The sequence below is a fragment of the Esox lucius genome, chromosome 4, assembly GCF_011004845.1.
Source record: "Esox lucius isolate fEsoLuc1 chromosome 4, fEsoLuc1.pri, whole genome shotgun sequence".
NCBI lineage: Eukaryota > Metazoa > Chordata > Actinopteri > Esociformes > Esocidae > Esox > Esox lucius.
Window position 1 is genome coordinate 13583064 of NC_047572.1, and position 16369 is coordinate 13599432.

Genomic DNA, 16369 nt, shown 5'->3' on the forward strand with positions numbered 1-16369 from the left:
CTCCACCAGTCCATCAAAAACGAGTGAATGAAAGGAACAACAGCCAGTGGTTGTCTGGCTGGCTGCCGTTAGATTGTCATTCATTTTCATGTGTTTTCTCTCCCTCTCTCCTTGGCAGCCACGTGATGGAAGATCTGACGAGAGGAGCGGAGGACAGTGAATGAAGGACCCCCGGAAAACGAAAGGATCTACTGCCCCATCCTATTTTATTTTTGTGGCCGTCTGCCCCCCCCCCCACCCCCCACCCCACCCCCCCCCCATCTGCTCAGCTCAGGCTGATGATTGGATGTGAGCGTGCTGGACTCCTGGGCTGAGAGAGGGGAAGTTGAAGTATCGGGGGGGGCGCGGGAATCCCGGCGTGTATGTTTTGGTCGCCGGCGGCCATCGCCGTGACTCGCTCAGTCGGACCATGTGGTTTTCGCCGAGGAGAACCGATCTCCTTTCCGCACAGTGGCAGCGGCAGCACCACGGTGACTGGCACGATGCCCGCCTAGGCCGCGCCGTCACCGGCCTCGCTGCGTCCTTCTGGATATTAACCTTAGCGTGCTGCCTGCCGTCCGTCCCAGGCCAGGCCTACCACCCCACTGTGAACACGCAGTACGGAAAACTCCGAGGAGTCCGGGTTCCCCTGCCCAGTGAGATCCTGGGACCGGTGGACCAGTACCTGGGTGTCCCGTATGCCGCCTCCCCCGTAGGAGAAAAACGATTCTTGCCCCCCGAGCCGCCCTCGTCCTGGTCCGGGATAAAGAACGCCACCCACTTTGCCCCTGTGTGCCCCCAGAACATTCACAACGCAGTGCCGGAGATCATGATGCCCGTGTGGTTCACCTTCAACCTGGATATGGTGGCCTCGTACATACAGGATCAGAACGAGGACTGTCTGTATCTAAACATCTATGTCCCGACCGAGGATGGTGAGTGAGGACGGGTAAAGCCAGAACAACACCCAGCCATGTCCTTCTGTCTCTCTCTCTCTCTCTCTCTCTCTCTCTCTCTCTGAGACGGTCTGTCACTACTGTAGTGTGTAGCGCGGAGCATGCCTTGTTGTCCGCTCTGTGCATGACGTGTCTGTGTCCCCCTCCACCATCTCCCAGCCTCTCATTCTGACTTGATCCTCCATGGCAGTCTTCTACTTTCATCAACTCTCCCCTCCCATGCCACCGTTTGAGGTTCCTCTTTGTGTTGATTCCAAAGTACCCCCCCCCCCCCCCCAAAAAAAAAAAGACAAAATATTACACAAAATGGCTGAAAAAAGCGAATCAGATGTCGAAACAGATTGGACCTAGTGCAGTACCTTGGCGCACTACCTTCCCTCACTGTCATGATTGTTCTGGGGATAACATGATTACAAGTGATTAGCTATAAGACTGCCGCCTAAGAGAAATGATCTCCTGTAGGGTTGGTTGGTGAAATATTCTGGTACACTTGAGGCCTGTGGCATCAGACTATACCATGTAAGACCCCTTACTTTTCTATTCTTATCTGGAAAACCCTAGAGTTTGTCAGCGCACGCAACCAAAACCCCCGGCAGCAAAACGTAGGTTGCTACAGACAAACTAAAAGTGATCTGTTGACTGAAGAGCTACATTTAGATCTATCTAATTAAGACCCACAGAAATGCTTGAAATGGTTAGTGGTCCCATTAAAAAACAAAAAAAGTCACCACGTGCATTTGGTTTAATGGTAATTGGTTACTGTTGGCGATGTGCTGGAACAGGCATTGCATTGGGGAACAGCCTGTCAGCTCCAGAACCTTCTCTGTGGTGGTAAGGGGTCTTATATAGAAGTGCATGTGAATATGGGCTTCTCGTGTTCCAACGTGCAGCAAATTCATTCCACCATTTTGGAATATTTCTGCAGAAACACCCCCAGTTACTCTCTTGACAGCTTATCTGTTGTTCTTGTTGTTGATGAGGGAGGGAGGGATGGGGGGAGGGGTGGGGGGAGGGGTGGGGGACTGGCTCAGTCTGGAATTGTTGCATGTCACCTTCCAGGTCTTTTCCGGAGCCTTCTGTTATTTTGTAGTTTTTTTTTATTCATTTTACAGTCAAAAGAATATCCAAGGAATGTGCCAGGAAACCCAACAAGAAAATGTGTAGAAAAGGAGGTATGTAAGAAAGGCAACACGGTGGGATCGAGTGATACAAACAGAGAGAGGGAGGAGGGCTTCCTCTCTAAATCCAGCGAGATATCATCACCTATCAACCCTCAAATCTAACTGCTAATTGGAAACCTATGATTCTTGTTAACCTGGGCGTGTGCATGTGTGTTTGTGTGTTAAAGAGATAAAGGGAGTGTTGGCCTTATTTCCCCTGCAAAATGAAGTCCCTGAAGATGTCATGCTTTTTGCACTTACTTTTCATTGATAGATGTGGATTTTTAAATGGAAGCGCCGTATTTTCTTTTACACACTTAACGACATAATTGTTAATCAAAACCCATTCAAACAGTGCTATGTGGATGGCATTGGTACATCCATTAGGAATTGAAGGCTTTCAGGCTAAATCACAACAGCAAACAGATCAATTCTTCTGAAAAGAAATAACAACACTGATTCAATCAGCGGCAAAACTGCAAATTTAAAGAAATATAATAAGAAACATGGGTAGTCAAAGGGGTAATGTGTTATTGTCACATCCCTGCCTTGGATCAATGATGTCGTTTTTCAAACCCCAGATTTACCCTTTAAAGTCTAAATCAACTTTGGTATGAGAGGAACCTTAGTCATGTTTCTGTGTGCATTTTCTGACACTTCAATTCTGGGTTATTGGAAGAATTTTTCAAAAGGACACAAGAAGAGAAAGCATTGGAGGGCCTGCTGTTGATTACATTTGAATAACAGTCGACCAGTGTGACCCAAATGGCATTCTATACAGTCAATAGTGCGCTAGCTTAGTAGAAGCAGATGAGAACAAGTTCTGTCTGAAAGTCCTAACTCTGAGCAAGCAAATGTTCTGCAGAGAGAAAGATGTATCGTCGTGTTAAACTAGATTGAATCAGTATCATTAGAGCTCTAAGAATTCATAACAGCTTTGTATTACAAAGTTTGATATTACTTTCATTACAGCAAATGGATACAAACAAGGGCAATAAACGGCTGTTTGTGTTGGTTTGAATCGCACAAAAAAGGCCATACAAGATTAAGATATTTGCCAAAAGCCAGTTAATTCCCAGAAAAACATAAGTTGTCTGTATTATGAGTATCTAGCAGCCTGAAAATAAGCATGACTAACTGTAACCCTTATGTAAGTTTAAGCCGTCAGAAATCTCAGAAATGTTATTGGCCATACCCCATGATCGCAGACACACACACACAAACACACACACCCCCACTCAGTTTGGTAAACCAATTTAGTCTCAGACAGACTGAGGCCCCAAGGCACTTTTGCTTCTGAATTAGTCCCAGTAGTAGAATACACACACAAAAATATCACTTTAATATTCAAACTCCACTTGGAAACATTTTCAATTATCTTCCTCATGTTTGGTAATGAGGAAATGGTTTATCATATGTTTGTGATGTTGGTTTTTTGACATATTATCATGCTGAAGGGGTGGACAGAAATATGGCGTTTATTCTTTTTTTCTCTGCCTTAGTATGTTGGAAGCTTTTCATGACGGAAACTTTGTTGTAATTCTGCAATTATGTTAATCAAATAAGGAGGATTAAGGCTCAATTCAATCAAACCCACATTGCAGTATTTACGCAGTAGCTTTTATTCACCAGTAGTCCAAGGACTTCACCGACTGGTATCGGGTACTGTCTAAAAACCCACAGCTACAACCGAGGTGACCCCCCCCCCCACACCCACACAAATAGTTATGCATTTACTTTTTAGTATTAAAAACATGTGGGCTTGGGATGAATATTGTAAATAAAGGCGCTGCGTAAAAACATGGCTATGGGGCTTTTGAATTAATCCCTGCCTTAGTAATTATTTCTCCATAAACAGTGAGTGTTTAGGATACTCACCATCAAAGCAGTTTTAATCCTTTTTCAACAAAATTCTTTGTAGAATGACCTCGAGATGCATGCAGAACATTTGTGCAATACTACAGAACGTGTTGATTGTGTCTTTCTGTTACTCCTGTTAGTTATTGTTTAGTAATCAGTAATAAATGTGTCAATTTTGTATGAAGTCTTGAACTCCACTAAAGTTCTAATAGTTAGCATGGACCTATATGAGGAAACAGAGTCATACTCCCATTGGGGATCTGTTGGTATCTCCCAACCCTTTAATTATAAGAACTATACTATTGTGAAGCTCCTATCTCACTTTGAACATGTGTCCTCGAGAGATTGGCTGTTATTAATTCTGTGGAAGAAGTGTGGCATTTGGCTCACGATGCAGTGGTTGTATGAGTGTTGCCAAGCAACAATGAGCGGTGGTGATTGGAGGCGGTCACAAAGCACCTGCCTCATTTTGTCGTATTGGTCAGCATGCCTCCATATAAGTTCAGGGACATTTTTTACCGTCTCTCAACAATGATTGAGTTTGAGGGAAAAAGTAGAACTATGATTAAACTGAAAACACTCATATTGGTTTATGAGGCAATCTACAGGTATGAGCCAAAGTAAAGGAAACCGGTGAATAAATGAAGGATACAAAGCAGACTGAAAGCAGGTGCTTCCAAACAGGTGTAGAGTTAACGGTCCATTATTCTATGGGTAATACAAAATGATGGGCTCGTCTAGTTGCCTATTATTTGGTTACCATGGCTAGAAGGAGATATTGCAGTGAAATCCAGGAGTAACTGCACAGGCACATTTGACAGAAGCCTCAGTGAAGAAGACTGCTCAAGTTGCTGATGTTTCACAATATTCCACAGCCGTCCCAGTCACCAGATTTCAACTCAATTGGACAATTATGGGAGACTCCGGAGCGGCGCCTGAGACAGCGTTTTTCACCACCATCAACATAACACTGAATGGTGGAATTTCCTGTGGAAGAATGAAGTCGCTCTCCCCGATAGAGTTCCTAACACTTCGAGAATCTATGCTCAAGTTCATTCAAGTTGTCCCTGCTGGTCGTAGTCCAATGGCTTGTGAAGATGTACAGGAGCTCTCAAAAGTATCCCCCTGCTTGGACTTTTCTACATTTTAATGTGTTATCACATGAAATCAGAATGGATTTAATCCAAAGTTTTTGCCACTGGTCAACATAAAGTATAGTGAAAAATAAAATCTGCAAATCTGCTAAGTATCTGGGCAGGAAGAGCACTTATCACAGAGGCCACCAAGAGGCCTTTAGCAACGTTACAGGAGTTATAGTTTTCCGCAACTGAACTTGGAGACACTGTCCGTACTGCAACAATAGCTGGGTTCTTCACCTAAGAGGCCTAAATGAGAAAGTGGCAAAAATAAAGCAACTTATGTGAAATCTTGGCGAGAGTTTGCCAAGAAGGTATGTGGGAGACTGAGACCAAGTGGAAGAAGGTTCTGTGGTCTTATTTTGGCCTCATAGCTATGCGTTATGTTTGGTGCAGGCCTAACACAGGACATCATCCTGAGAACACCATCCTTACCATGGCACAATCATGCTATGGGGATGCTTCTCAGCAGCAGTAACTTGAAGACTGGTGTGGATTGAGGAAAAGATGAATGGAGCAAAATACAGAGAGGTTCTTGTACAAAATCTGTTCTGAAGCACATACCCAATACAATGCTGGAGTGGCTTCAGGATAAGTCTATGAAGGTCCTTATGGACCAAAATCCAATTGAGAATATGCGGAAAAAGTTGAAGATTTTTGTAAACCGAAGGTCCCCTTATCAACTTGACGGCACTTATGCAATTTTGCAAAGAGGAATGGGCATAAATTGCTCTGTACAAATGTGCAACGCTGGTAGAGGCTTATCCAGATAGACTCATAGCTCCAATTGCTGCCAAAGGTACCACATATTGATGAAAGGTAATTAAGTAATTGAATAGCAATTTAGTACTGATTGTATTAGATTCTATTTATCACTTTGACATTATCACGTTTTAACACAATAAAATGTGGAAAAGTATAAGGGGTGGAATACTTTTGAGACCCACTGTTAAGAATGCTAAAGAATGATGAAACCATTCAACCCTGACACAGGCTTCCCATTACTGCATACGAAACATTATATAATTGTGTGTTTGTTCCGAATCTTCAGGCGCCATTGAAGCTGTTTGTAAGAATAGATATAGCGGTTGAAAGTCCTGCTGCCATCCTAGGTATATTATTCAGAGACTGTGTAGTGTGCCTACCTATAATAGATAGAGCAAACCTCATCTCCTGGGAGTATGGTCTGTCTTTGTCTTTCTGTTTTATAACCCAGAATATACAGGAAAAGTATAGATAGATATAAATAGAGAAAGGACAGAGACAGGTAGATGGGGAGAATGAGAAGACTTCAGAAACTGAGACAGGTGGATATATATACATACAGGTAGATAGATTGGGAGACAAAAAAAGGGGTAGAATATGTCAGACAGAGACAGAGAGAGGCATGGAGAGGGAGAAGGCTTTAGACCCATTGAGTACGAAAGAGAGTGAAAGATGAAAGGCCTCGGAAAGTAGAGAACAGCACAATATCCTGACGTGAGATCAAAGTGTCTCTGCTTCTAACCAGTCAGTGGTCAGACAGCCCCAGGCAACGTCCAGTTTCGCACCTCGCAACAGAACTGTCATCTTCTCCCCTGACGACCACACCCGTCAATCAACAGGCTGCTTACACAGAGGGGGCGGGCACATCACTGTCGGTCACATGTTCGAGGGAGAAAATGTGTCACGTATTTATATAAAAGTGGAAGTGAAGCACCACTTTGGGGTTTTCGGCGATTAAGTGTGGCCACGTGAACAGTCCTTCAGCGGCTTCGCCATTGCCACGGCAGATGTACGTGTTTTACCTTTTACAGTGGCCACGTTTCTATGGCTCCTTTTATACTTGGATCTCTTTGAAGTTCCGTACACTTGTGAGATGAATTCATTCTTCGGACGAGCGAGACAAGTCAGACGTATGGGCCGCGCCGAGCGTATTCAAATGTATATGGACCGAGGCTACGCAGAATTGTCTGAACAGAAGGCCTTGCTCACGCCTCCTATTACAATATCGAGTGGTACTGCTCGTGGTGAGCAGGGCGTCATTGAGCAGCGAGCCCACATAGCGGATGACCTTTATTTTTAAAGTTATTCCACCGCTGGCTTCACTGTAATGGCCGAGTATGGGCTGAGGTCGTGCGGAGGAGGCTCAACATGCACCGTCAGCATTTGGGCTACTGTGTGTGTGTGTGTGTGTGTGTGTGTGTGTGTGTGTGTTTGTGTGTGCATGCGCATTTGCATCGGGGCTATCTAGGGTGCGTGTTTGTTTTTTGTATTTGTTTCATGTGATGTTTAGGTGTGTGTGTCGCGTGTCTGTCCATGTGTGTGTTTGAGTGCGTGCGTGTGTGTGTGTCGCGTGTCTGTCCATGTGTGTGTTTGAGTGCGTGCGTGTGTGTGTGCGCGTGTCTGTCCATGTGTGTGTTTGAGTGCGTGCGTGTGTGTGCGCGTGTCTTTATGCTCAGTGGCAACGCACAGCACAGTAGAGACATACAGCCTCACAGTAGAGCAACCCAAAATAGCTCTACTTGCTTATATCCTTCCGTATGTATCTCACTCGTTTCCCCTCTACCCCTCTGTGGGAGTAACTGAAATGTGAAGAGGTTTAATGAAGTGCAGAGATACCCTCCATCTGAACCGTCAGGCACTCTGCCCTTGTTAGATTGGCTGCAGTTAGACAGACAGGTTGACATGGGTTTGTGAGTTCAGGAAGACCCTAATAAGGGCCCACTGACATAAAACTCACCTGCAGCTCTTTTGATAACTGAACTTTAACCGGGACCAATTAAAACTCTGTCTCATGACGTCATGGCAGTGATTGTTTGAGTTTCCAGGTATAATAAGGAAGGCCGCAAGGTGTTTACACTCCAGGTGAGCTTTTAAATGGATCTGCTGTGGACTGGCGTGAACCCCTGATGGAGTCTGTGTAAAGGCAGGTACGGGACAGTTTCTCCACTCTTTGCCGTTTAACCTTGAAACATTCGACCGTTTAAATGGACGGGGAAATATTTAGTCAGGTCCTTGATTTTTGGGTCCGGCTCGACTATAATGCCGGGGCAGTAGCTCACATCTCTGCCATGATCTAGTGTTGCCATTTTGGAGCTCAGTGCCAGTAATGCCGTGAAAGGCCAAATCATCAGCCAAACCTGTCACCGTGTTATTCCAGCTAGAGCTGTGAGAGGGAAACACAGAGAGAAGGGAGAGGAGGAGAGGGAGAGAGCGGGCCACTGCATGTGAAAAATGACAAAATGGCTGTTTATTTTTTTTCCTGACTGCTGACCTGCGTTTGCCAGAGAGCTATGAAAACTGCAACCGAGGCCCAATCCCCGTTAGACTGTGTCTAAGGCCGAGCCGACAGTAACTCAGTATGGAAATCCTTTTGGCTGGCCCACTCACGCTCTACCCAGTCTGCCCCGGAGAGAAACAGTTGGGTGGAAGGGAAGGAGGGACGGCGAGGGGGAGAGGCAAATTCTGAAAATGGGGGGGGGGGGGGGGGGGGGGGGGGGGGGTGATGGAACGAGGAGGCGAGAGGAGACGGGACATCCGTTTCACCCGAGGGGAGGAGAGCCCCGTGCCCGGCAGTCGTGGCAGAACGGGTTTTGGGGAGAAGAATAGGCAGAGGAAAAAGATAGCGCCTCGGTGTGATTAGCCTACAGAGAGGGGGAGCGGATGTGCCTCCTCGCCGGCTCCGAGGAGGTCGGGGGGACCTGGAGCTCCAGTGGCCGCGTCACAAGCGGATTCCCTGCGTAGTGTGTTGCTTTTGACCTTGGACCAGGACCCTGGTCAAAAGTAGGGTGCCGTGTAGGGAATATGGTGTGGTTTGAGACGCATGCGATGTGTCACGGTCAGCACCTTGGCCAGTGCCAGCCTCATTCAGTCCGACTTGAAATGCAAGACACGGCTTAGCCAGGAAGCAACCATTCAGAGAACCCCTGCTGCTGAGCCTGCCACTGCTCTCCTCTGGCACACACACACAAACACACACACTAACAAACACTCCAACACACACAAACATGCACACATCAACACACACACACACACACAGCAAAACACACACACATGCAAACACAGTAATACACACACACAGAGAGCAATACACACACAAACACACAGCAACACACACACACACGTGTGAATGGCCAGAGTGTTGTAACTAGGAGGTTTGAGGCCTTCTTGATCCTCTACACTAAGTGGTAAATCTGACATCAAACAGTTTGTTGTCTGCCACGAGAATACACATTTCAGATCTTCAACTCATTGGCTGGGTCACAAATGAGTGTACCAGAGACTTCTTCTTGGCCGTTAGATGAGCTGCTTTACTCTCCCCATAGTCGTTGCCCTATCTTGTCTGTCGCTTAGTGAGGAAGACAAGATGACGACTTTGTGATCCGTGTCTCAACTTGCCTTTTATTCCTCTGTGAACTACTTTAAACCAGAGCCCCGTTTTGAAGGGAGTCACTTTTTTGTGATGCACCCGTAGACCTTCCTGTTCCATCCTGTCATCCTCAGGCAGAGAGAGAGACAAGATGGAGTCTTTTTATTTGGTGTTATTTTGGGGGCAGCTGAGGCACAGTGTGAGTTTTGGCTGTCCTTTATGTTGTGGATTACTGGCTCCTTAACCTTTTAGCTCCATTCTCCATCATTCTCTCCAATGTGTCCTTCCCAAGGTGATTCTTAACTACACTAAAACGCGCACACACACACACGCACACATAATTAAGCACACACATGCGCACACACACAGAGACTCATACACACGTACACTGAGTCACACGCAGGGGCACATACATAAGAAGGCACACACGAGCGAGCACGCGCACACACACACACACACACACACACACACACATAGAGGCACACATTCTGGCAGAGATCATTTCAAAATAGAGAGGGAAAACGAGACTGCAGGGAGAGCAGCAGGGAGACACGAACGGGCTGTCTGAAAGAGAACCTGACGGGCTCGAAAAACGGCCACTTGAGGATTGGAGAGTGAATGTAAGCGCTCTAAATTGTCAGAGACTGCAACATCTCACCGAGTCCCCTTCCACAGCCTGACCTTTCCCATATTTAACTGCGAGCCCTCATCTATTGTCAGTGAACCTTTCCACTGATGGAGGGGGAATGCAGTTAACATTCAAAAGAGTCGGACACCTCTGCCATACATTGAATGAATTGTGGATGCAGAGATTCAGCTGGCGAGGCCTGCGGGGAGTGAGAGTGTCTGTGCTAATGTCTAGAAAGCTAAAGCGGAGATGCAGGCCAGCTGGCCAGATGCGCGTGCTCAGCGCGCGAGACCGCAAGCTCCAAGACTTAGAAATCCGCGCCCTCTCAAAGTTAGCTCCTGAATTCATCTTTAAAAAGTTCAAAACGCAAGTCTTATAAGAGCAATATCCACAACGATTAGCTTGTTTGAAGTTCCTTTTGATGCCTTTAGTTTTTCTTCGCAGAGGAACTGTCTTTTTTTTTTTATCCTTTATGTAACAAGTAAAGCCCATCAAATGCGGCTCCCTTCAAAATTATTTGATAAATGAGTCTGTAGGTGACTGGTTGGCTGTCAGGGAAACATGAATAATAGTTTTTGTGTCGTTTCAAAGCCAGTGTGTACCTCATGTTGCTTATCATCACTGCAGACAGAGAAGGCTGAACGGCCCGGAAGGCACACTATTCCCTACATAGAACTCTAGCCTACAAACTGCTGCTTGGGCAATAGGGAGTAGTTGGGCACTTGGGACTAAACACGTGACTTATATAATTCATTACAGACTTTTTTTACCCTAACGCATTTTGGCATGCTCAAAGCAGCTTAGTATCGAATTGTCAAGGTCATTTTGGGAATGGTTTTCAGGAAGGTTGTTGGTAAAGGCGTGTTCAGATTTCTTTAGGTTTGAACACATGACACAGCCAGACACAAGCGCACACACATGCACACACACACCCAAAGTCAGTCAGGCACAAAGACAACTGGATAGGAAGTGACAGTGTTTCCCTGACGACACCTGCCACCCGTTTCATAGCTGTCTGATACACCATCAGTCAACAAGACAAACAGCCAACTCTACAGTACACTTGTAGCTCCCACATCAAAATGCAAGCGTTGTGTGGTTTCATCAAAGTACACATGGATCCTACATTCTGGTTCCAACAATACCCATGGTTTATGACTCAATAGATTTAACAATACCAGGGATGTATGACGCTGATTGTGATTCAAAAGATCCTAGACTCTGATTCTGGTTCAGTAGTGTCAACAATCCCAGGGGAGTATGACTTTGACTCTGTTTCCAAAGATCCAAGACCCGATTCTGATTCAACAGAACTAACAATCCCCATGACTCTGACTCATGTCCTCAATAATATTGTTTTCTGATGGTAATGTTGTATGATATGATAGCAAATGTTATTTTGCTTTAAAACACCAGATGTTTAGTTAGGCCAGAAGAAATGTCTTCTTTCATGATCTTTGTATTGGAACAAACCTCGTTATCTGCTCGTGTCTGTAAATAATTTAATGCACTAAGTACTGTACTGTAGTCCCTTTTATTACTTGACAAACATGCTATTTTGAATTTCTTCTGCTTCTCTCCCTGCTTCGCAACTAGGGACACACGCCAAAAAACAGGGCGAGGATGTGTCGGATAACGATGGTGACGAAGACGAAGGTATTTTCCTCGGTGACCAAAAGACGGTGCATGTTTTTTTCCCTTCAGTCAGCTCCAGTGTGTCCTGATCTTGTTTGATGATTTATGATTTGCGATGGTGTATTTCTCTAGCTGGGAATGCAACCAAACGTCAACCGATTCATCATCATCATCATCGTACACTTCAGTTCTGCATCACATTTGGATAACTTCTGTTGTGTGCGTGTGTGTGTGTGCGCGTGCAATTATCCACTGGGCGATTCTTCTGCAAGAATGTGTTCCTTCATGTTGTCTTTCAGTAGCCACAGAGAATCGCACTCTCCTGAAAATCTTGTTAAGACAGCAGCTGTTTAAAACAAGAAGCATCCATTTGAAACAGTATGGTTCTGCAGAGAGAGAGAGAGAGAGAGATTGAAAACAGCAGTATTTCTGTAGAGTACTAAGGTGTCTGAAATACTAGTATTAGTTGGGATAATAACACGCTAGTGAAAGTGGAGCAGCGATGTTAGACACACAAGCTTACCAGAACTACAGGTACAGGAACACTCAAACACACACAAAAACACACACACACACACACAGTGGTAGTAAACTGTTAACCAGTTGTGCAGAGATGAAAAGAGAAAAGAGTGAGAGAAAGAGAGATAATGTGCTCTCCATTTTAAAGTTTCTGTTCAGCAATCTCATTGTTCACTTTACATACTTATCTGTGGATATTCTCAGCTCAGGGTGGATCGTAACTGAGATTAGGAGTGAGAGACGATTCAACGACAACGTTTTGAGTCCCCAAACCAAAAATCTCAGTGTTGTTGTTGCTGTTGCTGCTTTGTGTTCCTGTGGTGAGAGCTTGAACAGGTGATGCAGACAGACTGTTAGCTATCTGGGTAAAGCCCAGTCTTTGTGTGTGTGTGTGTGTGTGTGTGACAGACAACCCCCCGTGAGCATGTACTTTTTCCTGCGCGTGTGTATGGGCACAGCTAGCCATGTCCGCGCCATGAGTTGTCGTTGTCAATGCATGACAAAGGCATACGGAGCCTGTATTTGTCAGGAGTAAATACCTCCATTTATGTAGCGACTTACCTTAACTCCATCATAGCCATGTAATCCTTTGTACCGAATGCGGGATGCCAAGCCAGACAGCTCCAGGCACACGCCGCTGGGGGTTTTGGACCGAGCAGAAACTCTCTGGCCCTGAGTAAAGCCAAATGTGTTAGATTGTTAGGGCCTATGGATCCCTGGGAGACTCTCCAGACCCCCTCAGTATCCGTCCACATTCCTTGGAAAAGCCCTTAACCCAGCCGTGGGCCGCAGACAGACTGAGGGCTATTTGGCTTCCGGGGCTTCCACTCAGGGCTTGACTGGCGAAACACCTGTGTTTCGGAGCAGGGTAGTGGCAGTCCTTCCTGCTCTCTGATCAGCCTAAGAGTGTGTGTTTGTTTGTGTGTGTGAGTTTGTGAGTGCGTGTTAGCCCCATTCAGGATCGCTGACAAACGCAGATCCCTTCTCCTTGCATGCTAACTTTCAGTCTCCCTCTCTATCTCTCCTCTCTCCCTCCCCATCCCTCTCACCCTCCATCTCTCTTCCTCTGTTTATCTCTCTCTGTCTCTTTAAGCTGAGCTGCTGTGTTAGACTTCCCTTGCTCAAAATGTGCAAAACAAATGCTATTTACCATTCATCACCGTTTAGGCAACAACGATAAAGAACCAAACTGCGAGCAGTGGCCGAATGTCTGCAGTGGTTAGGCGGCATGGCTAATTCTTGTGTGTGACGGTGCTGGCCTTCTAGCTAACCACGATTCACACGATGGCTCTTTGTCCACAATGAATTCTGCTCATCATCACTGCATTTAAACAGAGCTGGAATCCGTCTCCTTGGGAATATGAAGACATACAGTGTAGCTACCAGCCGAAAGCTACACAGAGAAGAAGAGGCTAGGTGTTAGCTGGCCTTGCATAGCAACAGCGGATAGGGTTAGCCCGCTGAGGTAAACACAAGGTTAGCTAAGTGTTAGCTAAGTAAAAGTTAAGTGTTATCTGAGTGTTAGCTAAGCTCCCACTACCAATAATGGAGCTAATACTGCACATTTGGGTTTTCGCTAGTGTAGTGCCAGTTCTCTGTTGGTCTGATGAGCTGCCATTGTTTCTGTGTCTGTCTGTTCGCTTTCTCAGTCTCTCCACCATCTCTTTCTGCCTAACACTCAGTTTTCAGTCTGTCTCTACTGGCAGTATATCTGTCTATCTAGCTGCTGTCTTCCCAGTCTATCAATCTGTCTGCAGTCAGCCTATCCTGGTTAATTTCCCTCCCGGCGAAACCATATTTCCGTCAGTCAAACTCAGCCGGGCTCTCTCAGTAAGGCTAGGTATAGCTCAGAGCGCACCTAGAGAGCTACCAGCTGTTTCACAACACATCTGATAAAGCTAGCCGTTGTGTTCAAGGCTGGAGATGTTGATCGGTAGATTGTTTGATAGCTGTGTTACTACTTAGTTGGAGCAAAAGACTATAAGCCAGTCACTCTCCAGGACTGTAGCTGGCTGGGGAACTCTGGATAACCCTGCTATCTACACTAAAGGTATTCTCAGTCCCTGGCTGAAAATGGATTCAAGGCCAAGATACTGTACAGAACAGTGATTTAACCCCCTAGCTAACAACCCAGGATATTTTACAATCCTTTTATTGTACTGTAAAACAGTGATGTGAGATAACGGTGGCTATGTAAATGCAGGACAGGGAGCTCTGATGCTGATGTTAAATCTCTGAGCTGGGCAATGGCAGGTTGAGGTGATGTATTGTGGTGCTATTGGGGTAGATAGATTGAACATGTCGCTTCCTCACTCTGTCTCTCTCTCTTTCTTGGTCTCTCTCTCTATCTCTCTGTATGTCTCTCTATTTTTTAGTTACCCTCTCTACCCCTGTCTATGGCTCTCTCCCTGGCTCGTCTTGTCCAGCAGTTCTCCCCTTCAGACTGCTGAGGCTGAGGAATGGATGTATGTGTCACTGATTTGGCTTGGATTGCCTGAAGCTCGAGCACTAATCAGGGAATAGGGAAACACACACAGTCCACAGACTGCCCTCCTTCACACACACACACACACACACACACACAGAGAGAGACTGTCACCCCCATGACACACACACACACGCACACACACACAGGCCCTCTCAATCTCCCCAGCCTGTCTACTGTGCCAGAGATCTGAGCTCCACCTGTGTGGGGATAAACATTAATTCCACCATCCAACCCAACTGCATCCACTCTCCCACGCAGCCTGACACACACACACACACACACACACACACACACACACATAGACGTACACACACACCATCCTGCACTGATTGCATCCCCTCTTCAACGCCACTAGCAGACTGAGAGTCCACAGAGCACGCACACACACAGATACACACACACCACACACACACACACCCTGCAACCCACAGCCTCCCCTCCCTGCCCCAACACTATCCCATTCTCTCTGATGTGTTAAGGAAGATGAATAATGCGTCTTGAAGCCCCACTTATCTGGCGATATTTGGAACGGTACTGTTTAGCCTCTTCCCAGGATAAGGATCACCGCAGTAAAGGATGATCCGCAAGGGCATCATCTGAGCCTCTTCTTCAAAGGACGCAGGCGAGCTGCAGTGTGTATTCTTCTTTCATTTACAGCCTTCAATGGCATATACTAATTGGCGGCGTTATAACATGGAGACGCCGCCATTTAAACGATAGGACGGGCATTCTTCCTAGAGTCACCGGTGCCTACACATCTGTGTGAACAGGATACCCTGTGTTTCAGAATCTGCCGAATATGAATGAGACTTACCCGCCTGGGTTTTGAACCCCCTTAAGGGCTAGTTTTCAGCCGAGCGGGCCAACCACTTTCTCAAGGTCTTAGTGGATGACAGAACCTAGCCGGTAGAGTATAACCTTCAGAGATCCAGCTGAGCTGCTATGCACTGGGCTGTTTAAGTTTCTGGGTTTTAGACTCATACGCTGCTCTCCATTTTAATCTCTTTAATCGCTGTCTTGCTTTCTTTCATCTCTCGCTTTCATTCTATCTCTCGGCTTCGCTCTTTCTCCCTCTACTTTCTCTCGCCCTGCACCTCTTTCTCTTTTCACATTTCGCCGTGTTCCGTCACTTTCTCTGCATCTCTTTCTCCACACCTTTTATTTCAAAATGTTCCTTCTATGTATCTCTCTGTGCTCCCTCCTGACTCCGGCTGCCCTCTCCCCTCCAGGGGCCCGGCTTCACAGAGGACTTCAAAGGCTGTCTGTGTGGCAAGCCTCTACATCATCTTTAATGCACAAACACACGGACTGGGCTTTCTGGGGTAGAGGAGAGAACCTTCTCACCCACCCTCAAAGACCGTTCAGATCATCGGGTTTTCAGGTGGGATGTCAAGAACTGGGGAAATAAGCATGCAGAGACCTTCATGAACTCACACACACACACACTCACAGGGAGAGCAACTATTCTGTATTCCAAAACAAAAGCTATGCGTAGTCATTTCCGTTCTTCTAGCTTCTCGTCTCCGCGCCCCTTTCTCACCTTGCCTCCCCCATCTCTCTGTTCCTCTCGCCTATCTCACCCCTCCTATCCTACATTTAGCCCCTGACCTCCCTTCCTGTCCTCCATCCCGCCTCTAACCTCCTCTCCTCCTGCACC

General features: G+C 46.2%; 1 protein-coding gene across 4 annotated transcripts in view; it reads left to right on the forward strand.

The window, feature by feature from the left end:
• Positions 1 to 255: 255 nt before the first annotated feature.
• Positions 256 to 16369, forward strand: part of nlgn3a (neuroligin 3a) — a 143338-nt gene continuing 127224 nt past the window's right edge. For 2 of the 4 annotated variants that reach the window (XM_010896499.5, XM_010896510.5), the window contains exon 1: positions 257 to 914. In XM_010896499.5, coding sequence (XP_010894801.2) covers positions 410 to 914 — 505 coding nt within the window. In that variant the 5' untranslated portion in view covers positions 257 to 409. Of the gene's footprint in view, positions 915 to 2047; positions 2108 to 11666; positions 11727 to 16369 lie in introns of all 4 variants that reach the window. The other 2 variants (XM_010896481.5, XM_010896490.5) reach the window with 2 other exon arrangements.